Source organism: Callospermophilus lateralis, chromosome 1 (genome assembly GCF_048772815.1).
Source record: "Callospermophilus lateralis isolate mCalLat2 chromosome 1, mCalLat2.hap1, whole genome shotgun sequence".
Lineage (NCBI taxonomy): Eukaryota > Metazoa > Chordata > Mammalia > Rodentia > Sciuridae > Callospermophilus > Callospermophilus lateralis.
This window is the reverse complement of record NC_135305.1, coordinates 207,095,227-207,117,781: the sequence shown is the minus strand read 5'-3', so window position 1 is coordinate 207,117,781 and position 22,555 is coordinate 207,095,227. Positions and strand designations below refer to the sequence as shown.

At 42.2% G+C, this 22,555-nt stretch overlaps 1 protein-coding gene across 3 annotated transcripts; it reads left to right on the top strand.

Moving 5' to 3' along the window:
* The first annotated feature begins 376 nt into the window (after positions 1 to 376).
* Positions 377 to 19,702, top strand: Lrrc2 (leucine rich repeat containing 2). Of its 3 annotated transcripts, none has more exons than XM_076844700.2 (9): positions 377 to 648; positions 4,061 to 4,204; positions 7,820 to 8,027; positions 9,327 to 9,483; positions 11,187 to 11,323; positions 12,948 to 13,093; positions 14,755 to 14,910; positions 16,270 to 16,406; positions 19,479 to 19,702. In XM_076844700.2, exons 2-9 carry the CDS (start codon positions 4,080 to 4,082, stop codon positions 19,526 to 19,528), a joined length of 1,116 nt encoding a protein of 371 aa, XP_076700815.1. In that variant the 5' UTR covers positions 377 to 648; positions 4,061 to 4,079; the 3' UTR covers positions 19,529 to 19,702. The 3 variants fall into 3 exon arrangements, with proteins under 3 accessions (XP_076700815.1, XP_076700832.1, XP_076700824.1); XM_076844717.2 differs by lacking the exon at positions 377 to 648 and adding an exon at positions 1,211 to 1,302; XM_076844709.2 differs by lacking the exon at positions 377 to 648 and adding an exon at positions 1,211 to 1,351.
* The last annotated feature ends 2,853 nt before the right edge of the window (positions 19,703 to 22,555 follow it).

The following is a 22,555-nucleotide window of genomic DNA, read 5'->3' as shown; positions in this document are numbered from 1 at the left end:
AGCAAGGGGAGTGGGGGGGGGGAAGGAGAGAGAGAGAAAGAAACTTGTCCATTTAAAAAATAAATTGTAGTAACAGAGCAGCAAGTTCTATATTCAAAGCATAAAGTGGACCATTGCTGTGTTAGGAAATTAAAAAGAAATATATGAAAGGATGAAATCAAGACCTTCCACTTGGCCTCAAACACTGAAAAAACTTCTACATTGCCATGTGTTTTAATCCTGCTTCTTGTTTGGTTCCTAGATTAGAGTGCCAAGAACATGCGACCCTTTCTCTTTTCTGACCTTATTTTGCTTGTTCCACTTCGGGATTTCTAACGTGAAAAGGTCTGGTGCTTTCGGAGGCGTGCCGACAATCCTGCTTTGGGGCTCAAACTGGCGGGCTTGTGCCCTTTGCCAAGCCCTCCCCTACCAAATCTGTTTTGTCTCCTGCTGGGCTGAGTCACATAGAATAGATAGATAGTTTATCAGCACATGTCCTCCAGATCATATTATCTGCTTACAAATATAGCCTGTTAGCGCACAGGCCCGGGAGGCTCCGGGCAGCGCGGCCCTTCCACTCCGGGTGTTGCTCGCGGGTGTAAACAGCCCTGAAGCCGGATCGGCCCTGCGGCCAGCCCGCGGACTGTCTGCGCCACCCGCACCAGGGAGGTGAGTGGCGGCGGTCTCTGTGGCGGTGGCGGAGGGATGTTAGAGGAGCAGGTGGGTGGCCTGACCTGCTGCGAGGGGAGAGGCGTGTACCCTGCTGGATGGTTGCCGGTGGCCGCGCGCTTGGTAGCTCCGGTCTCCCCGGTGCACGGTGAGCTCAGCCAGATTGCTGACGGGATATCATCCCCAGAAACACTGGGGAGGTAGTCATCCATGTCTATTTTAGTTCAAAAACTACTATAGAGTGGGGCACTGGGAGAGCGAATGGGGCTCGTAGGTGCCATCGGTGGGGCTGCTCCCGTGGCAGGGTCCCCACGAACCCTGCTCCTGGATGATGGGTTACTCTGAGCGCACTGCCCCGGTGTCCAAGGCTGAGCTCAATCTGCTCCAAAGTTCTGTCCAGGAGTGATAAATCAAATTTGTTTGTGCCCTTTTCGGGGCTTTCAGAAGTATGATTGACACCTGATGGGAGCGGGGGTGGGGAGGCAGGGCAGTCTTTCCTTCCGGAAAGCTTCTCCCGCCCTCTGGCAGGGGGCGCGGAAGGGGTGGGGCGAGCCTGAAAAGTGATCCCGGGGAGATTTAAGCAGCCCGGAGGCGCCCGCTGTTCTGCCGGGGTCTATCTACCAATCTCGTCTCGAAACTCACTAACCACGCAGGGTGAGAAAGCCTTGGCTGCACATGGACCTTTGGGCTTTGATTACTAAAGGTCTGTTATAATTTCTTTTCTTTAAATAATTGACCTTCCTGGTGCTAGACACCATCTAAAGCATTGGACTCAAATGATCACAGTTAGCTCTCTCACTAATTCTGTGAGCTGATGCTGTTGTTCCATTGTGTCCACATCAGAACGGGGAGGACAAGTCCTCAGGGACAGGCGACCAATAAGCCAGAGGCAGAATTCCAGCCCAGGCAAGTCTGACTTAGACTTGGTCTTCTTAATCCCATCTGTTCCCTGGCTTCCCCTGGCTTGAAACTCTAGTTTAACAAATTACCATCAAAATAATCTGGTGTTTTTTGGGGAAATTTGGATCCTGTAGCATAAAAGGTCATTCAATTCAGAATGTGGCTGCATTGTTTTGACTCTGCTGACCTCACTTGGGTGTCCTGTCCCGTCCCCCGCCCCCTTCGCCCTGCCTGTCACTTACTCCACTGTTTCACTTTTTCTTTGGACAGAAAGCCTGCCCCTTCCCCCTAGCATATGACCTCTGAGTGAAGACCAGAGATCTGGTGCCAGGGGACATATTTTTCCAGTCATGCCCTCTGGCTCCAGAGTGTGGATGGCTCTGTATGGCAATTCTGATATAACTCAGTTGGGGAGGTGGGCAGGAAAGTCCTTCAACCAAACTTGTATGGATGGCCCTTTCCCCTTCCTGCTGGGTCTCTCTGGACCTCTCCTGTCCCCCACCACAGGGCATTGCTCTTCTGGCTCCTGCAGCAGTTGTTTCAGCCTCTGCTGAACTAATCAGCATTTGGAGCTGAAATATTCCCTAGTGCACATATTCTCCCCCCTAGATTGGGAACTTGGTCCTGTGGATGGACCTGCGCTCGTCTTTCTGCATTGACATACGTGTCAGTTACTGAGGGTTCCCAGGAATGGAAGGACAGAAACACACACCAAGTCACTGGCTCAGCGCATGTGTCTCTGTACTGAGGTTCAGAAACAGGAGCCTGGCATCTGCAGCCCTTGTAGGGCTCAAGCCTCCCTCCCCTTCGGGTCTTCCTATCTGCTGCTGGGTGACCTGCTTGGTGTTGAAGGGGGACTCCTGACAGTGAGCTATGGTTTTTCTATGGTTTGGTTCATGGACAGATAAAACGTAACAACACCCACAAAAATCAAATAATTTGCATTAAGTTCTGTGAAGTAAATAAGTAACAGATGGAGAAAATAAGAGGAGACTCTCTCCTTGAAATGGGGAGGCCGGGAAGGCCAGACTGAGGAGAGAACACCAAAGTTTACAGGGTGTGTGTGGAGGAAGCCATGTGTGTAGGGAAGGGTGTGGGGAAGGGCATCTGAAGCTGAGGGAGGAATGGAGGAAGTGTGGGGAGGACCAGCACTTCCAGCGCCCGTCTACCTGCCAGCTGAGCCTTGTGCAGACTGAGCCCCGTGCTGGTTGCCATCTATACCCTGGAGACTGTTGTTGGCAACTGCCAGGCAACAAACAATGAAATCTCAGCTCAGGAGTTGGGACTTAGGAGGTGACCTTGCCTCCAGCCAGCTGTCCACCTTGATTGAGATGACTGGAGGAGAGAACACAGGGTCACCTACCTGGAGGTCAATGGGGCAGAGGGTGGGAGCTGACAGCAGCAGACATCCTCCAACCCCCACCCCACCTCTCTGCCCACCCGGTCTGCCAAGGCTTTCCCCACAGGGCTCACTGCCCCTGTCCTGACCATGTCTCTAGCAGGTGGCAACTGGTGGTCACATGTCTAGAACTGGAGTCCTGAGAGTGTGGAACAAACCATCATTGCTGTTTCCCCCCCCCGCAGCCCTTTTGATGCTTCTCCTCAGAACAGGTTTTCTGGCTGGAGGACTGAAAAAGGGAGGTCCAGGAATCTGGAAGGCATCAGAGAGAAAACGGAGCCAGGAAAAAGCAATTTTGTAAGGTTGTTTATGAACTCCTGGGCTGCTCATGAACCTGAACGGGAAGCAGGTCACCACCCACATTCCAGACTGGTCACTGGATGGTGCACATGGAATTTAGCGGAGTGCATTGCCAAGACTGAAAGTGAAGGGACATGGGAATCACAGGAGGCAGATTGGAATTGTGTCTTCACTCAAGTATATTCATTTATTTGGTACCAGAGATTGAACCCAGGGATGCTTAACCACTGAGTCACGTCCCAACCCTTTTTGTTTTAAGACAGGGTCTTGCTAAGTTCTTTAGGCCTTCACTAAATTGCTGTGGTTGGCTTTGAACTTGGGATCCTCCTGCTTCGGCTTCCCAAAAGCCTTTTTTCTTATGGAGGTTTAATGTAACTAAGAAGTTACATCTACTATTCTACTGAAGAGACTTTGTCTGTGTGTGCGCATGTGTTTGTGTGTGCTGTGATTAATTCATTTAACTTATCGTAGAGTATATGACAATCTAATAGAAAGATTAGATGTATATACCATAAAGTTCCATAGAGTGTGGAGCCACAGGGCTTGGAGAATGCCCGAGGGGCTTTGGGAAACCAGCTGAGGTGTAGGGGACAGATGTGATGCCCTAGAGGAGCTGGCTTAGGGTGAGTGTTGAATTACGACTTGTGTACAAAGAGTATTACCTGACCATAAGAAACTGCCATTCTGGAAACCCTAAGGGCATGCCATCATTATTTAAGGCAGGCAATTTCATTCATATTTCATTTTTAAAGTTCACATTAAAATTATTTTCTTCTGTGTGCCTGACATATGTATTTTTTTTTTTCCAAATAGGTAATTTCATGCTGCCACAATGGGACATAAAGTGGTGGTGTTTGACATTTCTGTTGTCAGAGCCTTGTGGGAAACTCGTGTCAAGAAGCACAAAGCTTGGCAGAAGAAAGAGGAGGAAAGGCTCGAGAAAAGCGCCTTGGAAAAGTATGTGTTTTTGTGCCTGTTGTTCTTGCTTGTTTAGTGAATGAAATTCAGGCAGGCCACTGTCGCCTTGGAGGAAGATGCTTTTCCTCTGGGATTTCTCCCTGTCTGCAGTACTTTCCTCGTTGGACTTCAGAACCCTGACGCTGCTGCTGAACACATGCACACTCAGCTTCTTAACAGAAACACCCATAATTGCAAGAACCTACATATAATCCAAGCACCATGTTAGACCAGGGGAGACAGGGATGCCCTGGCCATTCCTCTACTGCCAAATGCCATAGATGGTGCTTAGCTGGCCTTCACTGAGCTCACTCAGTAGCTCTCTGATGCTCTCGGCTCTGGCTATGTCTACTGGTGCCCCTGGGGCAGCTAGCTCTCTGTCATGCCTCACCTGTTGAGCTGGATCTAGGTAAGATTCATTTGGCACATTTACTTAAATTGAAATGATGAACTCTCATATAAACTCCTAAAGTATGAGTCAAAGAAAGTTATGGACACAAAAACTAAGTTGAGTTAGTGTTTTGGAAAAAGTGCGTTCATGGAAGATATGAATTTATGGTGTTTTAGGGACAGATGAGGCAAGGCACCCAAGATAGCAGGAAACAGTTTTAGTTGGCTGCAACCAGCTTCAGAGGGCACAGCTTCTGCTGTAATCAATCATTCAATCCCCTGAACTCCAAGTTCAAGTAGTTTCAGAATTTTATACCCAGCATGTAAGGGGAGGGGCTCAGAAGTTCACAATCTGTAGAAGTTCACATAAAAGCAGCTTTTTTTTTGTCACTGTTTTGGGCAAGTTAACCATTCAAGGACAACACCTGAGAAGGGGAGAGCTTCTTGTCCCCTCTCTCTCCTCCCCCTGCCAGCTGTTACCAGGGAGCCCAATTTGTATCTTATCTTAAAAATGTAGACATCTCTGTGAAGCCCAGCTCAAGGCCAGAGGCCTTGTTTACACACTTCTACAAACTATTATATTGGATACGAGTTTGTAAAAAACTAGTAAGGGGGTGTCCAGCACCTGGAGTGCTGATTTCTTCCCGCCGGTGGCCAAAACAGGGCGACATGAAAATAGGAAGTTTATCTACGTTGAACTCTTTTGCAGAGACTCTTTTGCTGACAGTCCCCAAATCAGCCATGGTGAAGATTTCTGGAGAATCCCATTTAAGACTTTTCTGTGAAGGAAGGGGGTGCCACTACAATGGTAAATTATATAGTGCCAATTAGCAGTGTACAAGATTGATAAATGTATGAGAAGGCAAAAGGTGGCTTTGCATATGTGTATAACTTTTATTCTGTGAAGAAATTCAAACCAGAACTCTCGGATGAGGCACTGTGGGCGTGGTAAAGGTGAAATGAGATTCTGATTGGTTGACTAGTTCTCAAAGAAGTCCAGACTCACATCTAGTTGGCAAATGGTGGTATATTTGTCCTCCTTAAGTAATTGACAAAAGGTATAAACACCTCTACACAGTTCACACAGGTAGGATTGACGCTGAATTAGGCTCAGTGTCATTTGGTTTGTGCTGTGCCTCATTTCAATCTAAGACAAAAACCTTCTTGGGGATTTTTAGGCTTTTCCAGCTCAAGGTAAGAAGAGCAGCCCCAAAGTTGGTGGGGCAGGTGAAGAGGAACATGGTATAGGAGTGTGGATGGAAATGGGATGTTCAAGAAAGAAATTTTTAGTTTCACAGAACCTTTAGCAACGGTGGAAATAAATTTCTCTTCTTTATAGTTGTGTTTGTGTTTCTATAATATAATTCATGATTATTAGTACTATTTGAAAGTTAACTTAGTTTTTTCTTAGAGTATGTTTCCTGTACATAAATTAGTATATTAAAAACACTGATAAACAGGGTGCGGGGGTGCACACCTGTAATCCCAGTGGCTCTGGAGGCTAAGGCAGGAGGATCTCGAGTTCAAAGCCAGCCTCAGCAATGGTGCTTTGCAACTCAGTGAGACCCTGTCCCTAAATAAAATTCAAAATAGGGCTGGGGATGTAGTTCAGTGGTTAGTGCCCCTGAGTTCAGTCCCCAGTATCAAAAAACAAAAACAAACAAAAACCCCCAAAACACAACAATAAACTAATGAATGCCTGATCGTAAAAGGCAATTAACTTGTTAGCTTAAATTTACTAAAATATGTAAAATCCTCCAACTTGTTCTGCTACTTCTCTTCAGAGTATTTATTTCATTTTATACTGCTGTATTTGTCTCATGAATTACGTATCAACTGTTAAAAGTTGTAGAGATAAAATACAGAAAACCAGTCCATCTAAATGAAACTTGATCATTTAGAGGGAGAAATAAAAGAGCTATTGCCAGGTTCTGAGTGAAGAATTTTTTAGCCAATGAGGGCATTTGCCAGTGGGGCTTGGATCGTGGGCTCATTTCCTAAGGAAAAAAATATTTCAATACACATTTATTGATTTAATGAGTAGAGCTTGCTGGATGCAGGGGCCATAATCCTTGGCTGGCTGAGGCAGGAGGATTGAAAATTCAAGGTAAACCTCAGCAACTTGGCAAGGCCTTGCCACAACATAAAAAATTAAAAGAACCACATCCCCAGCCCTATTTTACATTTTATTTTATTTAGATTGTTGGTGCTCAGTGGTAGAGCACCCCTGGGTTCAATCTCCAGTATCAAAAATTTAAAAATAAACAAATAAATAAAAATTAGTAGAACACTCTAATGGCATTTGTTTTGTATATTTATCTCATATTTGAAGTTCTATGAAAATTAATTCTGGAGAAGATTTCAGATTCAATTATATGGGTGATAAAGCATAAACTTAATGACATTTTATTTATTTTATTTTATTTTTTTCATTTATTTATTTTAATTCCTCTCAAGGAAGAGAATGGAAATTTAAGAAATAGCTATATATTCTCATCATGACTTTTCTCTCATTAGGTTTCAGAAGCAATAAGACAAAACATTTCAAAAAAGAAACACAAAGTGTATTTGGTGTATAATCCATTCTGAATGGGGTTTGTCTAATTTCCCTTTCTCCATTTGCATTGGCTATACAAAATCTGTGAAATATTTATATCAATTTGCAATTAGTGACCTAGGAAAGATGTATTATATAGGGCTTAACAGCCGCCATCTCATTCCATTGCCAAAATTTACCTTCAAGTTCGGTTTAAGAAACAAGGCAAGAAAAGTTAGAGACATGAATCAAGAAGAGTTCTGTGAATACAACAATTTACAGTGGTGGTGCTATTGGTCATTAACATTTTGGAGGAATAATTTTTTCTTTTTTTTTATATTGGGAATTGAACCCAGTGCTTAACCATTGACCACATTCCCAGCCATTTTTTTTTTTTTTTTGGTGGTGCTGGGAATTGAACTCAACTTTGTGCATGCAAGGCAAGCACTCTACCAACTAGGCTCTATCCCCAGCCCACCAGCCATTTTTTGTATAATATTTAGAAGCAGGGTGTTGCTGAGGGCCTTGCTGAATTGCTGAGGCTGGCTTTGAACTTGTGATCCTCCTGCCTCAGCCTCCTAAACTGTTGGGATTACAGGCATGAACCACTGCTCCAGGCCCAAATTGCTACTCAAGACCGTGGTGGCCATTCCCCCAGAGAGTGACTGTGGCCTCTGCTCCTGTTTCAGGATAAAGGAGGAGTGGAACTTCGTTGCCGAGTGCAGGAGGAAGGGCATCCCCCAGGCTCAGTACTGTAAGAATGGCTTCATAGACACCAGCGTGAGGCTGCTGGAGAAGATCGAGAGGAACTCGCTCTCCAGGCCGAGCTCACTTGCCAAGGACAGAGGCAAGCAGAGCAACCCATTTGTGTTTGAACTTTCGGGGGAGCACTGGAAGGTGAGTGCAGCCCACTGTCTGCAGGAAGTGGGAGTAACCTGAGCCCCAGGCCTTGGCCTTTAGACAGCTTTCCAGTGGGTGAACAGGAGCCCATTACCTGCTGTGGACTGGGTTTGCCCATCTTTTCCTCTGAGAAATGGCAGCATAGAAAAGAACAGCGGGATCCTCTTGGACCCCTCTAAGGCTGGGCAGCTGGGACCTTGTGGCCTCCCTAGGACAGCATAGTCTATATTTTAAAAAATTTCTTTCTTTTTTTTTTTTTTTTTTAAGTACTAGAGATTGAACCTCATGGTGCTTAACCACTGTGGTTCCATATCCCCAGCTCCCCCAGTTTTAAAAAATTATTTATATATTTATTTTACAGTAGAGTACATTTTGACATACTGTACACAAAAGGAGCACAGTTTCTCATTCCTCTGGTTGTACATGGTTCAGGTTCATTTGGTTTATGTAATCATATATACATGTGTATAGGGAAATAATGTCTGTCTCCTTCTACTGTCCTTCCCATCCCCTGACTCCCCTCTGCACAATCTAAAGTTCCTTCATTCTTCCCTTACCCTCACCCCCCTTGTCCCCCTACCTCCACTGTGGATCAGCATCAGTTTATCAGAAAACATTTGGTTTTTGGTTTTTTGGAATTGGCTTATTTCACTTAGCATGATATTCTCTAGTTCCGTCCATTTACCTGTAAATGCCATAATTTCATTTTTCTTTAAGACTGAGTAATATTCCATTGTGTATAGATACCACATTTTCTTTATCCATTCATCCATTGAAGGACATCTAGTTTGGTTCCATAGTTTCGCTGTTGTGAATTGAGCTGCTATAAATATTGATGTGACTGTGTCATTGTAGTATGTTGATTTTAAGTCCTTTGGGTATAAACCGAGGAGTGGGATAGCTGGGTCAAATGGTGGTTCCATTCCAAGTTTTCTGAGGTATCTCCATAGTGCTTTCCACAGTGGTTGTACAAATTTGCAGTCCCACTAACAATGTGTGAATGTACCTTTTCCCCCGCATCCTCACCAACACTTATTATTGCTTGTATTCTTCATAATTGTCCCCAGCACTTTTTATTTAGACAAGGGTCTCTCTGTGTTGCTTAGGACCTTGCTAAGTTGCTGAGACTTTGACTTTGACTTTGCGATCCTCCAGCCTCAGCCTCCTGGGTGGCTGGGATTACAGGCCTTGTGCCACCATGCCCAGCATCGCTTTTTGTTCTTTAAATAAGAACGGGTTTCAGGGGCTTTGTGCACACCGAGGACTGGTTCTGATCCACATCATTCATTCTCTTAGGAGCTGCCCGACTCGTTGAAGGAGCAGACACACCTGAAAGAATGGCACATTTGCAATACCCTGATTCAAATCATTCCTACATACATTGAGCTGTTTCAAGCAATGAGGATTCTGGATCTGCCAAAAAACCAAATCTCATGTCTTCCGGCTGAAATTGGTATGTGTAGCAGGAAACTCCAGCGCTCTTGTCTGTGGTAAGCAGGAAGCTATTGGGCAGGTGACACTGTGCCAATACTGGGTTTCCTCCTCCAAGTGCTTAAGTATGTCACTTAAGTATGTCACTGGGCTATTTCAGGGGTCTCAGAGCTTTGTGTTCACAGTGTCCCCACGGGCTTCCGGGCTGTGACCTCACCTGCACCACTCAGCTCATAGAGACGTTGGCCAATTGCTCAGAAGGTAGAGGTCTCATAAGTGAACAGAGATTTGCTTAGGAACCTTTTGTTTCTCTTCTTTTAGTTTTAGAAATACAAATGTGCAGAATTGAGGTTATTGTATAAAGAATAAAATATATTTTTTCGATATAAGTTTAGTTTAGATGATGATGATGATGATGATTCTGGGAATTGAACCCAGGGGTGCTTTACCACTGAGCTACATCCCTGGGCGCTTTTATTTTATTTTTTTCTTTTGAGACAGAAATCTTGCTAAGTTATTGAGGGTCTCACTAAGTTGCTGTGACTGGCCTCCAACTTGCAATCCTCCTGCCTCAGCCTCCATTGTCACTGGGATTACAGGCATGTGCCACGTGTCCGGCATTATTATGTCTTTTTGATAGGTTAGAATTTTATAATTCTCAGTAATTTCATCGCTCAGTTGCATTATCTTCAAATGAAGACAGCAGTGATCATTTTTGCCCATCTTTCTCCTGGCGTGTGAGAGGCAAAGGTCCTGGGGCTGCACTCTCACAATCCACACTGTAGGCCCAGTGAAGTGACATGGTCACCTGAAAATTCGTTGGAAACGAAGACAGAATGGGTCAGAGGTGGCTTTTCAGGCCTCTGGTGTTTGCACATACCTTACCAGGTGTGTCAAGACCACAAGGCCCCTGAACACCCTCTTACCCAGCCTGATCTCAGGATTGTTTATGCAGCTGCTAACTTTGAAGGATGAGGTGACGTCCCCCCCAGAGAGCAGGCTTGCTGTCTGCTTGCTGTAAAAGCCCCGTGTTTCCTGGGCTTGGTGTTCTTTAGTGTTACGCGTGCAGAATCTTCCTGGGTATTTTGTGTCACCCTCGATGGACTTAATTATAAAGGGAACCCACGTACGTGTGCTGTCTCTTCTACTAGTGATCCACAAAGCAGGGAAATAGTCTGAAGTCAAAGTCAAGACAAGGCAAGGTCAATGCCTCTATTCCTTGCCTGGTTTCTGGAAAGGCAGACAGGAGCTTAGAAGTTTTAGTGCTGAAAAGTTCTAACTTTGACATAAAGGGCCGTTTTATCTCCTGCCCCTTCATCTTATAGATTGGAGAAAGCAAGTTCTAGGGAGGTCAGATGACTTGGCCACCATCACTCAGCTTTTAACTTGAGGACTTCTTGAAAGCCTGGTCCAGAGGCCAGATTTTACTATTTCCAGCTCATCTGGGGTCAGGCTCACAGTGCTTATAAGTGACTTAATACATTTTTTTGTTTGTTTGTTTTTTGGTGGTGGTAGGGCACTTATCCACTGAGCCACATCCCCACCCCTTTTTAATTGATTTATTTTGAGACAGGGTCTCACTAAGTTGCCCAGGATGCCCTGGATCCTCCTGCCTCAGCCTCCTGTCTCTGGGATTATAGACATGTGCCAACAAGTCTGGCTTGTTTTTGTTCTTAAAGACCCTGAAGGACCTATTAATGGGAGCTTAACTTTTTCTGATGCCAGGTCGTTTGAAGAACCTGAAAGAACTCAATGTGAGTTTCAACCATCTGAAGAGCATTCCTCCAGAACTAGGGGACTGTGAAAATCTAGAAAGACTGGACTGTTCTGGAAATCTGGAATTAATGGAGCTCCCATTTGAAGTAAGATGCAAACATTTCTGCTTTGTGATTTACTTTCATTCAGTTCCCCACAGGAATGGTCCATGGTGTGGGCAAGAATTTTTAGAAGATAAAATCCATCACATTTTTCTGACATTTCAATTACTTTATGCCCATAATCATAACATCTTTAAAAATATTATGAAACTAGACCAGGGCCTGCATTTAAGTTTAGAAATGCCGTTGAGAGAAAACATCCTATTTTCACATGAGCTAGTTTAATTTTATGCCTATGTAATGTCTGATGCCTGTCGTCTATGATGCAGATCCTGATTTTTATTTATCTACCATGGCTAAACTTCAGATAAATCCAGGGGTAAAACATTTTTTCATATGCTTCTAACCGACTTGTAGATGTCTAGAATTGTCATAGGATTCAAGAAATGCCCAGAATTTTAAAAAGGATTCATTTATTTGTTTTGGTCTGTGTTCAGGGAGAAATGATTTTGAATAATTTTTTGATAAAATGGAGAAGACAAAAGTATACAGTTTTCATTGTCAAATAAAACTCAATGAGTTTCCTGTGCTGAAACGGAGAAAGGATCATACAATTCTGCCAGTGAGGAATGGGCTAAAAATGATTATTACTAGCGAGGCCCTGACAGCCCAGCCACCCAGGAAGCGTGTTATTTCCTTTCCTGGGTGGGAGGACGAGGCTGCTTCTGCTGTTAGTACCCATCTCAGTCCAGACAATGTCTGATGCTTCTCCCTGTGAGGGTGCAGAGTTTTGGATTCCCTGCACAGATCTGCTTATCCTCTAGCCTTCCCCAATCCAGGAATGGCTCAGTCTTCACTTGGATGTTCTGGCTGGAAGTACATCAATTCATACTTGATCTCTCTTGCTCCCATGAGCCATGTGTAATCTAAACAAATCCCATCCAGCCGGTCCTTCAGAGTATATCAGGTCTGACCACTGCTCATTCATAACCTTTCCCCTAGCACCCTGATCCACCCCAGAGCTGTCTATCATCTGGATTGGGGCAATACCCTGGTAGGCTGCTGTCTCCACCCCTTCTTCTACTCCCCACCCCCCTTCATTGAGGTATGATGTACATGTCATAAAATTTACCCATCCTAAGTGTATAGTTCACCATGATTCAGTTTTAGGATATTTCCTTCACCTATCCCCAAATTTTCCTTTTGCCTACTTGCTGTTATTCCTTGCTCTGCCCTCAGCAGTAGGCAACCACAAATCTGTTTATATCTCTGTGAAGCTTATATTTTCTGGAAATTTCCTAGAAATGGAAATCTTGCTATAGTTTTCTGAGTCTGACTTCTTTCCCTTAGCATGATATTTTTGAAGTTCTTCATTCATGTTATAGCACATATGGATTGAGGGAAGGGTCTAGATTTTGTTTTGTTCCCACCCCTCCTTTTTTTATTTATGAAAGTAGAAGCTCCCTGAGGGCAACCACAGTGTGTCGTTTATCTTGGAAACCCAGGAAAAGATCCATAGGAGATGCTTCAAAATACATACTGGATTGGTCTGCTTTGCATCGATTCCTAGAGATGCCTTTGAAGAAGAAATGTCAATCTAAAAATTATTAATTGAACTCAATTCCTACTCTTATAACGGTAATTAGAATATTTTGTTATTCCTTTCTAGCTAAGTAATTTGAAGCAAGTTACATTCGTAGATATCTCAGCAAACAAGTTTTCCAGTGTCCCGATCTGTGTCCTGAGGATGTCTAATTTGCAGTGGCTTGATATCAGCAACAATAACCTGAATGACCTGCCACAAGATATAGACAGGTAGCTACTTGCCTGCCGAAGGTGAGGTATATGAATCAGTTACTAACGCCCTAACGCTGTGAACATTGTTAAGATGCATGACACTTGAATATGAATCAATTAATTAATCATCTAATCAATCAATCAATTAATTTTTCAGAGTGTATGGCTCCTAGGAAATTATAGAATAAAACAATTTTTAATTGGCATCACACATGTATATGGATACATGCATTTGAGTACCTCTTCACTGTCTTGGCGAACTGTAATTTGCTTCATTCTTTCATAAAACAGCACCATTACCTTTCCATTACTCCATAGAAGTAGAAAATGATTACATATAAAATAGATACCTATCACTCTATGTTTAGAATATCAGTGAGGACAATATTTATTATTTTTACTTACTGATTTTTTTTATACACAATCTTTCAAACAACTAGTATGCTTGTTTTCAAACTGTATCCTTGTAGTTATTTCATGTTCAAAAAATAATTATTATAGTAAAATATATAAGACTGATTGATTGATCGATTCATTTCACCAATATTATCAGGCTCCCATGAGTGGGCTGGGTTTAAAGTGCTGAATGGAACACAATCTCTGGCCTCCTGAATCTACAATCTTATTTATCAAGAGACAGAAGTAAGCTCTTAGGACAGAGGCCGGCAATGGCTGAGGCCTGAGTGCCACCCTAGATGACATTTCCTACTCCTGTACATACAGTGCCTAGAATGCTCTCTATGGCATGAGAAGACAGAGCTCAGAGGATTTTTGATGAGAATAACTGGGGACTGTCCAAGTTTGAAACATGGGAGGAACTCTGTGAAATATTTGTGGGATTAGTCACGACTTTGCAAATGAATGAAAGAAGAATCCAGGGAACAGGATTTCTGGACAAATGGAGGGAGGGTCAGCGAGTTAGAATAAAATGGAAAACAGTTAAATAGATTTGGAAAATATTTTGCTCATTTCCTTTTCACTCTGCGGTTTTCTTCCCATTTTAGTGTGAGAATATAATGGTGGAAGAAGAGTCACCATGCTTCTAAACTGTGCGAAAGGAAATCTGTTTCCAAAATCTGTTTGTTCTCATTCTAACACTGGTGTGATTTCTTTCCTGTGCTCTGTTGGCCCCTTGGAAATACAGGAGACACGGAGAGGAAGGGATATACTGGTTTTTGAGGCCCTGGGGTGACCTACTGTGAATTGTACAATGTATTTATCCTGCTTTTTATTTGTTTATTTTTTGGGGGGTACCAGGGATTGAACCCAGGGGTGCTTTACCACTGAGCCACATCTCCAGTCCTTTTTCATATTTTATTTAGACACAGGGTCTCACTGAGTGGCTTAGGCCTTGCTAAGTTGCTGAGGTTGGCTTTGAACTTGTGATCCTCCTGCCTTAGCCTCCCAAGCAGCTGGGATTACAGGGGTGCACCACCATGTCCAGCTACCTTGCTGCTTTATCTGTGTCTTCCACTGGTGATTAAGTCAGCAAAAACTTAAAAAAAAAAAAAAATCATGTTATCCGGTGTGGTTTTATTTATTTATTTAAAATGTAAAGTTTAGCTTGTTCTCATATCCATCACATAGATGGAATCCGCTCAGTAGGGGTTGCCTTCTGGAATCTGTAATTGGCTAGGAGGCCAAGTCCTTGTGTTCTGATCCTCTCTACTTCTCCTCAGGCTGGAAGAACTGCAGAGCTTTCTCTTGTATAAGAACAAGTTGACCTACCTCCCATACTGCATGCTGAACCTCAAGAAGCTCACCTTGCTGGTGGTCAGTGGGGACCATTTGGTGGAGCTCCCAACTGCCCTTTGTGACTCCTCCACGCCATTGAAGTGAGTAGACCAGAGGTCCTGGTAGACACAGTCAGACACAGGGAGAGAGCAAAGAGCCTCCAGAGCCTGGGAGCCTGTCTCCAGAACCAGATTAGATGGTTCTCCTACCTTGGAGAAACTGATCCAGTTTGCTTTTCACTGGATTTGGAAGTTTGGTGCACAAGGCATGAGAAGATAGAGCTCAGGGAACCAGGGAACAGGATTTCTGGACAAATGCTACTTGCTGATTGAAGGCATTGGGAGACGGATGCCAGGAGCCCCCTGTTGCTCAGCACAGACACGGCTCTTGTCCCTGCGGGGTCAGCCACTGTTCACGAAACCCTCCCTGGGTGCCTTGTCCTTTTGATTCCCTAAATGAACCCATAAACCACCCCAAGCTAAGACAAATCATCCATGCAAATGTGATTCAAACAGACTGGGATCTGGGAGAGACATAGTCTTTCTTACCCTGGACGTGGAAGCCCCAGCTCCATCATTCCCTCAAATGACTCTGAGACAGCTGGTGTGACTCCCTGGAGCACATCCTGCCAAAATTTGGAGCCTTGGGGTTTCCCCGTCACTTCTATCCTGAGACCATTTTGGAGCCTTAGCAGCTTGGAGCCTTTCCAGAACCTTCACCAGGGGAAGCTCTGGCGAGAACCACCTTCTCTCTGTGTCCAGAGACCCATGTTCTGTGAAGGCCACAGGTTCTCTCTCACTGGTAAACGCTCACTATCAACGTAGAGTTAAGTCTTCCTTATCTCTCTGTCACTGCAGTAAGACATGTGGCAAACAAATACAGAGGTTTAACTATGGGGAAGAGAGAGACCCGTTTCATGTCTGTGTAAATGCAAGATTAGTAGAGGTACAAGACATTCCCCACCTGTTCTACTCTACTCCTTCCCCTGGAATGGGTCTTCCAGGGTTCTCCTCCGCTATGTTAGGAATGTTGTTTGGGGAGAAGATCACTGGTGAGACAGGTAGGAGGATCCAACCCATTTGGGCACCAGGGAACATCTGAGAGAAGTCAGGGTAAAGCCATCACATCACTGAAATAACTTACAATGGTGCAGCTGTAGAATTTGGCAATCTCAGAGTAACGGATGAAAGCTCTTTGAGCTGACGAATGTTCAATAAAAAGATTAGATACAGGCTGGGCATGGTGGCACACACCTATAATCCCAACAATTTGGGAGGTTGATAAAGGAGCATTGCTGAGGCTGGCTTTGAACTTGTGATCCTCCTGTCTCAGCCTCCCAAGCTGCTGGGATTATAGGTGTGAATCACTGCTCTCTGCAAAGGTTGGCTTCTAACATTAAGAATTTTTTGCTTAAACATGAACAGTTGGAAATGTGGTATTTTCGATGCTTTCTTGAATAGATTCATAAGTCTGATGGATAATCCTATTGATAAGGCCCAGGGTCAAGATGGTGATGAGATAATGGAAAGTGAACAGGAACGGCAACATTTTGATAAAGAATTTATGAAAGCCTATATTGAGGATCTTAAAGAAAGAGGTGAGTTGCTTATATTTAAACTTATCTAAAACAAATATGAAGAATTCCACTGATCTTACAATATATTTATTAACATAAATCATATTGACAAAAAGTTCATTGATTAGGGGTCAGGTTACTCTGTAACCATTTACTCCTCACCAAAGAACCCAAATGATAAATTTCCTTAAAAATCATCCTTGAATGATGGACACATCATCAAGTACTGGGCAGAGAGGCTGAGAAACATACACTCGAGATGCGGGGGCTCTATTATTAACTGTATGTGGGTTTTAAACTAAATCATATTTGCAAAACAACATTCTATGCTAATGGGAAAATAAATGATTCCATTTCAAAAGTCTGCTTACATTTTTGGAAAAAGTTATATCATCTAAATAAAAAAATACCTGTGTAAAGATCACAAAAAGAGCCAGGCACGGTGGTGCACGCCTGTAATCCCAGTGGCTCAGGAGATTGAAGTAGGAGGATGGTGAGTTCAAAGCCAGCCTCAGCAATGGTGAGGAGCTAAGCAACTCAGTGAAACTCTTGTCTCTAAATAAAAATACAAAATAGGGCTGGGGATGTGGCTCAGTGGTTGAGTGTCCCTGAGTTCAATCCTCACTGCCCACCCCCCACCAAACAACAACAACAAAACAAACTCACACAAGGAAAAATGCAAGATGCCTAAGAATCACTGCTTAATTTTCCAGTTCTTTAATAGTCCAGGTGCAAGCCTCACAGAATTTAGGGAGGAGTTTGGGCGGACTCCACTGCCTTTGGGGATGGGCACTGTGGGCAGGTTGCCTCAGCCCCCCTCAGGAGGGAGACACCATAAATGTGAGCACTCTTCCCCCTCATTAGCAGGTGTCTGAAGAATTAGTCATTCAGACACTCAGAGATTTCAATGGCATTAATGAAAAATGCCATTTATTTGGCAAACTAAAAAATTTTAACAAAATGAAGATAATTTCTATTGCTACCTCTAATCCATTTGGTTCTCCCTAATCTCAAATGCTGAATTATTCTGAAATAAAGTAGAAATTTATGCAAAATATGAAACCTAAGCTGAGCACAGTGGTGCACACCAGTAATCCCAGTGATTCAGGAGACTGGGGAAGGACGATTCCAAATTTGAGGCCAGCTTCTGCTGGTGAGCCTGTCTCTAAATTAAAAAAAAAAAAAAAAAAAAATCTGGGCTAGGGATGTGGCTCAAGCGGTAGCGCGTTCGCCTGGCATGCGTGCGGCCCGGGTTTAAACCTCAGTATCACATACAAAAAAAACAAAGATGTTGTGTCCGCCGAAAACTAAAAATTAAATATTTAAAAAAAAAATCTCTATATATCTATGGGGCTGGGGTTGTATCTAAGTGCACATGTGAGTCAGTGGGTTCAATCCTCAGCACCACATTAAAATAAATAAAATAAAGGTATTGTATCTACAGCTGGAAAAAAAGGGGGTGTGGGGATGGTGATGCTGGGGATGTGGCTCAGTGGTTAAGGGCCTGTGGGTTCAATCCCTGGTACCAAAACTAAAACAAAAACAAAAAAACTTTGTTATCTTTATTGTTACTTTATTCATATTTTATATTTTAGTGCTATTATGTAAAAATACAAGAAAAAACTAGAGGATATAGATATGAAGTTTTGAATCTATGAGAATAGAAATAATAAATCACTTTAAAGTCAATCAGTTAAAACTTATTTATTATTCAGTAGTTATTAATAGTGACAAAAATATAGAAATGTATTTACTTAAATGAAATACTTTATTTATGAAAGATACTTGTTTTTTAAAATTACCTTTAGTGATGATGAGTTTTGATCCATTCACTTATTTCTGAACTATTGTAATAATTTGATCCTTCGTAAATATATTCATATTAGGTTGAATCAAATGATATTGCTAATATTCAGCTAGCTTTGACCTACAGAAATGGCAATTTCTTTTTCTTTTTCTTTTTTTTTTTTGGTGGTGCTGGGGATTGAACCCAAGGCCTTGTGCATGTGAGGCAAGCATTCTATTGACTGAGTTATATCCCCCCAACCCAAGAAATGGCAATTTCTTAAAGTCCAAGTTAGATATGGTCATATGTGTGCTTTGAATTTTTAAAAATTCTTTTGCATTTATTCATTCATTCTTTCGTTTATTTTTGGTACCAGGGATTTGACCTAGGGGTACTTAACCACTGAGCCACATCCTCTGCCCTTTTTAATATTTTATTTAGAGATAGGGTCTCCCTGAGTTACTTTGAGCCTCGCTAAGTTGCTAGTGCTGGCTTTGAACTTGAAATCTTTCTGCCTCAGCCTCCAGAGCTGCTGGGATTACAGGCATGTGCCACTGCACCCCACCTGCTTGCTTTTCTTTATCACAGTCTTCCCTTTTTCTCTCCTTCCCCATCAGTCATAGAATCCATGTCTATCAGCAGAAAACACTAGAGTCTGCCAGACCACCTGGACTTACAACCTCCTGTGGTCTGAGGTTGATGAAGAGCTTGAAGCCCTCACTGTTCCTTGAACTTTGGACTCTGGGTCTGGGATGGGGTCTGCACAGGAGCATTTCTAACAACTCCTGGGTCATGTTGGTGCCTTCAGTCTGAGACAACCCACATTTCTCAGTACCATTGGTATAGAACATCCTTGGACAAAATTTCACTGTGAAGGCCGAGGGATGGGACAGTAACTAGTGGAAAGAGCAAGGCAGAGAGAAGGTGCACTTATTAAGGTCATGCTTGGCTTAAATTTCTCTCATAAACCAGCCTTCCTTCCACCTGATACCTATAGTCCCTGGTCTTTGCCCATCTATTTCGATTTTTATTATTTCAACTTTTATTATTATAGGGCTGTATACTTTCTAAATCCTTGACACAGCTGTGTTAGTTGTTTGGAAAGATGGCCAAGGACAAGATTTAATGATTCCATCTTACATGTAAACATTCCTAAGCTTGGCTACCCATTAGTGATGGTTAACTTAACGGTGATGAATTCATTATTCACCACTTAGACATTATCTCTATGCTTAAAATATTAAGTGGCAATAATAATAAAAGGGTGAATGACTAATGAAGTATTCATTTTTTTTTTCTCCTCATAGAATCTGTGCCCAGCTATACCACCAAGGTATCTTTTAGCCTTCAACTTTAACATCATTCATCAGAAGACTGCAAAATCTCACCATCCTGTGGAGCTTTACAACTTTGTGAATAGGTCATATCATATAGGAATCATGGCTTGTGTTTTAGGACAAAGTCTATTAACCACTGACATAGTCATTAAGAAAAATAATTTTCAAATTTCAAATATATGAATACCTTCCTCTATGGGCTCAAGAATTGATAAATTAGTTTATATATTGGTATATATAGGTTCATTTGCATACAATTGTCTCCAAGTAATGCACATTTAATATTATAGAAGTTTTTTTTTTTTTTTAAATTATAACTTAATGACCAAATTCTGACACTGAATGCACTGTTTTCAGAAATTAAGGGCTAAAGGATCGTGAAAAGTGCCTTCATATTGGATGAGTCAGTTCAGAGTTTTGTTATTTGAAAATGTTTAATACATTCTTTCTTTTACTGAGAGTAACTAACGTTCCTTGGATTTAAATGAACTGTTACTTCTGTGATGTTTTAAATTATATTTTGGCAAGAATATTTGGAGCTCTATTTTGGCTCTCAGAAGAGACCCAGGGTGTGACTTGGGCCTTGGGGGTGGGAAGGCTGCCCATGCATGGGGTTCCAGACACTCAGATGGGGTGTGGCTGTCCCTCAAGGAAGAAGTGTGAGCCCTGCTGGGGTGGAAAGTTTTGAATGGCCTCCCTGGACAGCAACCATCCTTTCTTGAGTGGCTACCTTGGGGGTCCTAGGAGCTACCTGAGTACAGAAAGCAGAAGCAATTCCCTCAGGGGGGTCTTTCCTCCCAGGGGTCCACTTAGAGTCTTGGAGACCAACTGCATACACCGCTGAGTTCATCCTGGGCAAGGCTTCCCTGTGGGTACTGCAGGAAAACTCCACCCACAGTGACAATGGCCCAGCAGGCCCATGGGACTGTATGTTATAGCATAAAAGGTGGGATTCACTTCAGGGCTTTGTGATCTTAGGTCACATCACATGATTTGGATAAATCTTACAAAGTTCCTATTTTTATGCAATTGTCTTAGATTAAGATAAACAAGATGTGACTGATTGTCTTGAAGAAATGCTTACCTAGCTTTTGTGATTAAGAAGGAAAATGTGCACACATTCACTTTCATGGTCTAGCCTGGTGATGTCCAATAGTAGCTTTCAGCAGTGAAAGAAATGTTCTGTATCTTTGACATCCAGCACAGTAACTGCCAGACACAGGGTTCTTGAACACTTGAACAGTGGTTGATGTGATTCAAGGACTGTATTTTAAGTGGAATTTAATTCAAATAGCCACAAGTAATTGCCCTATGTGACAACAAGGTATAGCCAGTTGGAGGTTTTGGAAGTTAATCACCTTTCATTTCTGAAAGGTGATTTTTATTTTTCTTATCCGAAGAGCTAATCTGTTCTCAGAGGCATTCAGTTCAAAAAGGTTACTTTTAACACCCCAGGTTTTTGTTCAAGTCAATATTTTGGACGAGTTCAAATATTTAATCCTCATCAGATAGAAAATAAGCAGACCATTCCAAAACCACCTGGTAATGCTTCAATAAAGGGTTGTTCCAACTTGAAAACAAACTCTTGAGAAGTTTCAAAGATAAAAAGAGTAGAAAGATGAAAAATCACTTTCATTAACACTTTAAAAATATAATCAAGATTATTGGTTGCACTACTTGAATGATTTTGAAGTTTTATCTCATGCCATCTATAGCCAAATGGAAACTATAAGTGAAAAAGAGGAGTGGGTTTTCACAGAGAGGCTGTCTATAATTTATATAATTTTATTTCATTCGCTAAAACCAGTTGTCTCAGTGTCACATATAAATAAGTGAAAAAAACTGCATTTATATATATTTCATGTTATATAATACTCTGAAAAGAAGCATGTTATTTGAATATGTTTATTAAAATACTACTTAAATTTATTTATATAGGTATAAAAATACAGAAAGTTCCAAAGGTAGAAAATGCTTCTTAGTAGAAATATCCTAGAGATTTAAAATAAAAAATTTTACATGATCCATATGGACCCATGTATTATTATTAATATTATTATTATTATTATTAATTATTATTATTATTTTTGGGGCTGATGATTGAACCCAGGGCCTCACACATGCTTGGCAAGTGCTCTGCCATTGAGCTCCAGCCCCAGGCCTTTTAAAAAATTTAATTTTGAGATAGAGTCTTACTAAGTTGCTAAGGCTGGCCTGTAACTTGCTATCCTCCTGCTTCAGCTTCCAGAGACAGCTGGGATTATAGGTATGCACCATCATGCCTGGCTTCTGATGCCTAATTTGGAAAAGTTATTTACATAATAGAATATTTGTAGGAACATTAAAGGAATGAGAGAAGAATAACATATTTATTAGAAGAAAGGTCTTCTGGTTTCAAAATGGACAACAACATCCATTTTTTTCTATGAGGGAAATGTAGGAGAGAAAAGATTTCCTTTCTCATCCATTGCTAGGTTCATGGCTGAGACTTTGATAACAAAAGACAAATTAACAAGAAAAACACATTTAATGTAAGTTTTACATGATACGGGAGCCTTCAGAAATGAAGATCCAGCGGGGTGCGGTGCATGCCTGTAATCCCAGTGGCTCAGGAGGCTAAGGCAGGAGGATCATGAGTTCAAAGCCAGCCTCAGCAATTTAGCAAGACCCTAAGTAACTCACTGAGACCCTGTCTCTAAATAAAATATGAAAAAAGGACTGGGGATGTGGCTTAGTGGTTAAGTGCCCCTAGGTTGAATCCCCAGTGCCCCACCCCCCAAAAAATGAAGATCCAAAGAAACAGGTAAGCTTTTTTTTTTTTTTTTTTTTTTTGGTAAGTTTGATAAAGAAGTAGGTAGTTAGAGACATGATTGGAGGACCAAAGGGAATGACTAGTGGTGATAGACTTGGGGAATTTAGCAAGGACTGTTCAGAAGCTTCTTGGCATCTCTATTTTGTGAAGAAGAGTTTTCATTTTTTTTTTTTTTTTTTTGCGTATGGTGGAGATACTCTGGGATAAGGATGTTATATACTACTTCAGAAAGGAA

What these genes read in the sequence shown, in the direction of transcription:
- Lrrc2 (XM_076844700.2), top strand. Translation starts at nt 4,080, where the DNA reads ATGGGACATAAAGTGGTGGTGTTTGACATTTCTGTTGTCAGAGCCTTG. An exon ending in GAGAAAAGCGCCTTGGAAAA is followed by an intron (nt 4,205 to 7,819) that starts GTATGTGTTTTT and finishes CTCCTGTTTCAG; the next exon opens with GATAAAGGAGGAGTGGAACT. An exon ending in TTTCGGGGGAGCACTGGAAG is followed by an intron (nt 8,028 to 9,326) that starts GTGAGTGCAGCC and finishes TCATTCTCTTAG; the next exon opens with GAGCTGCCCGACTCGTTGAA.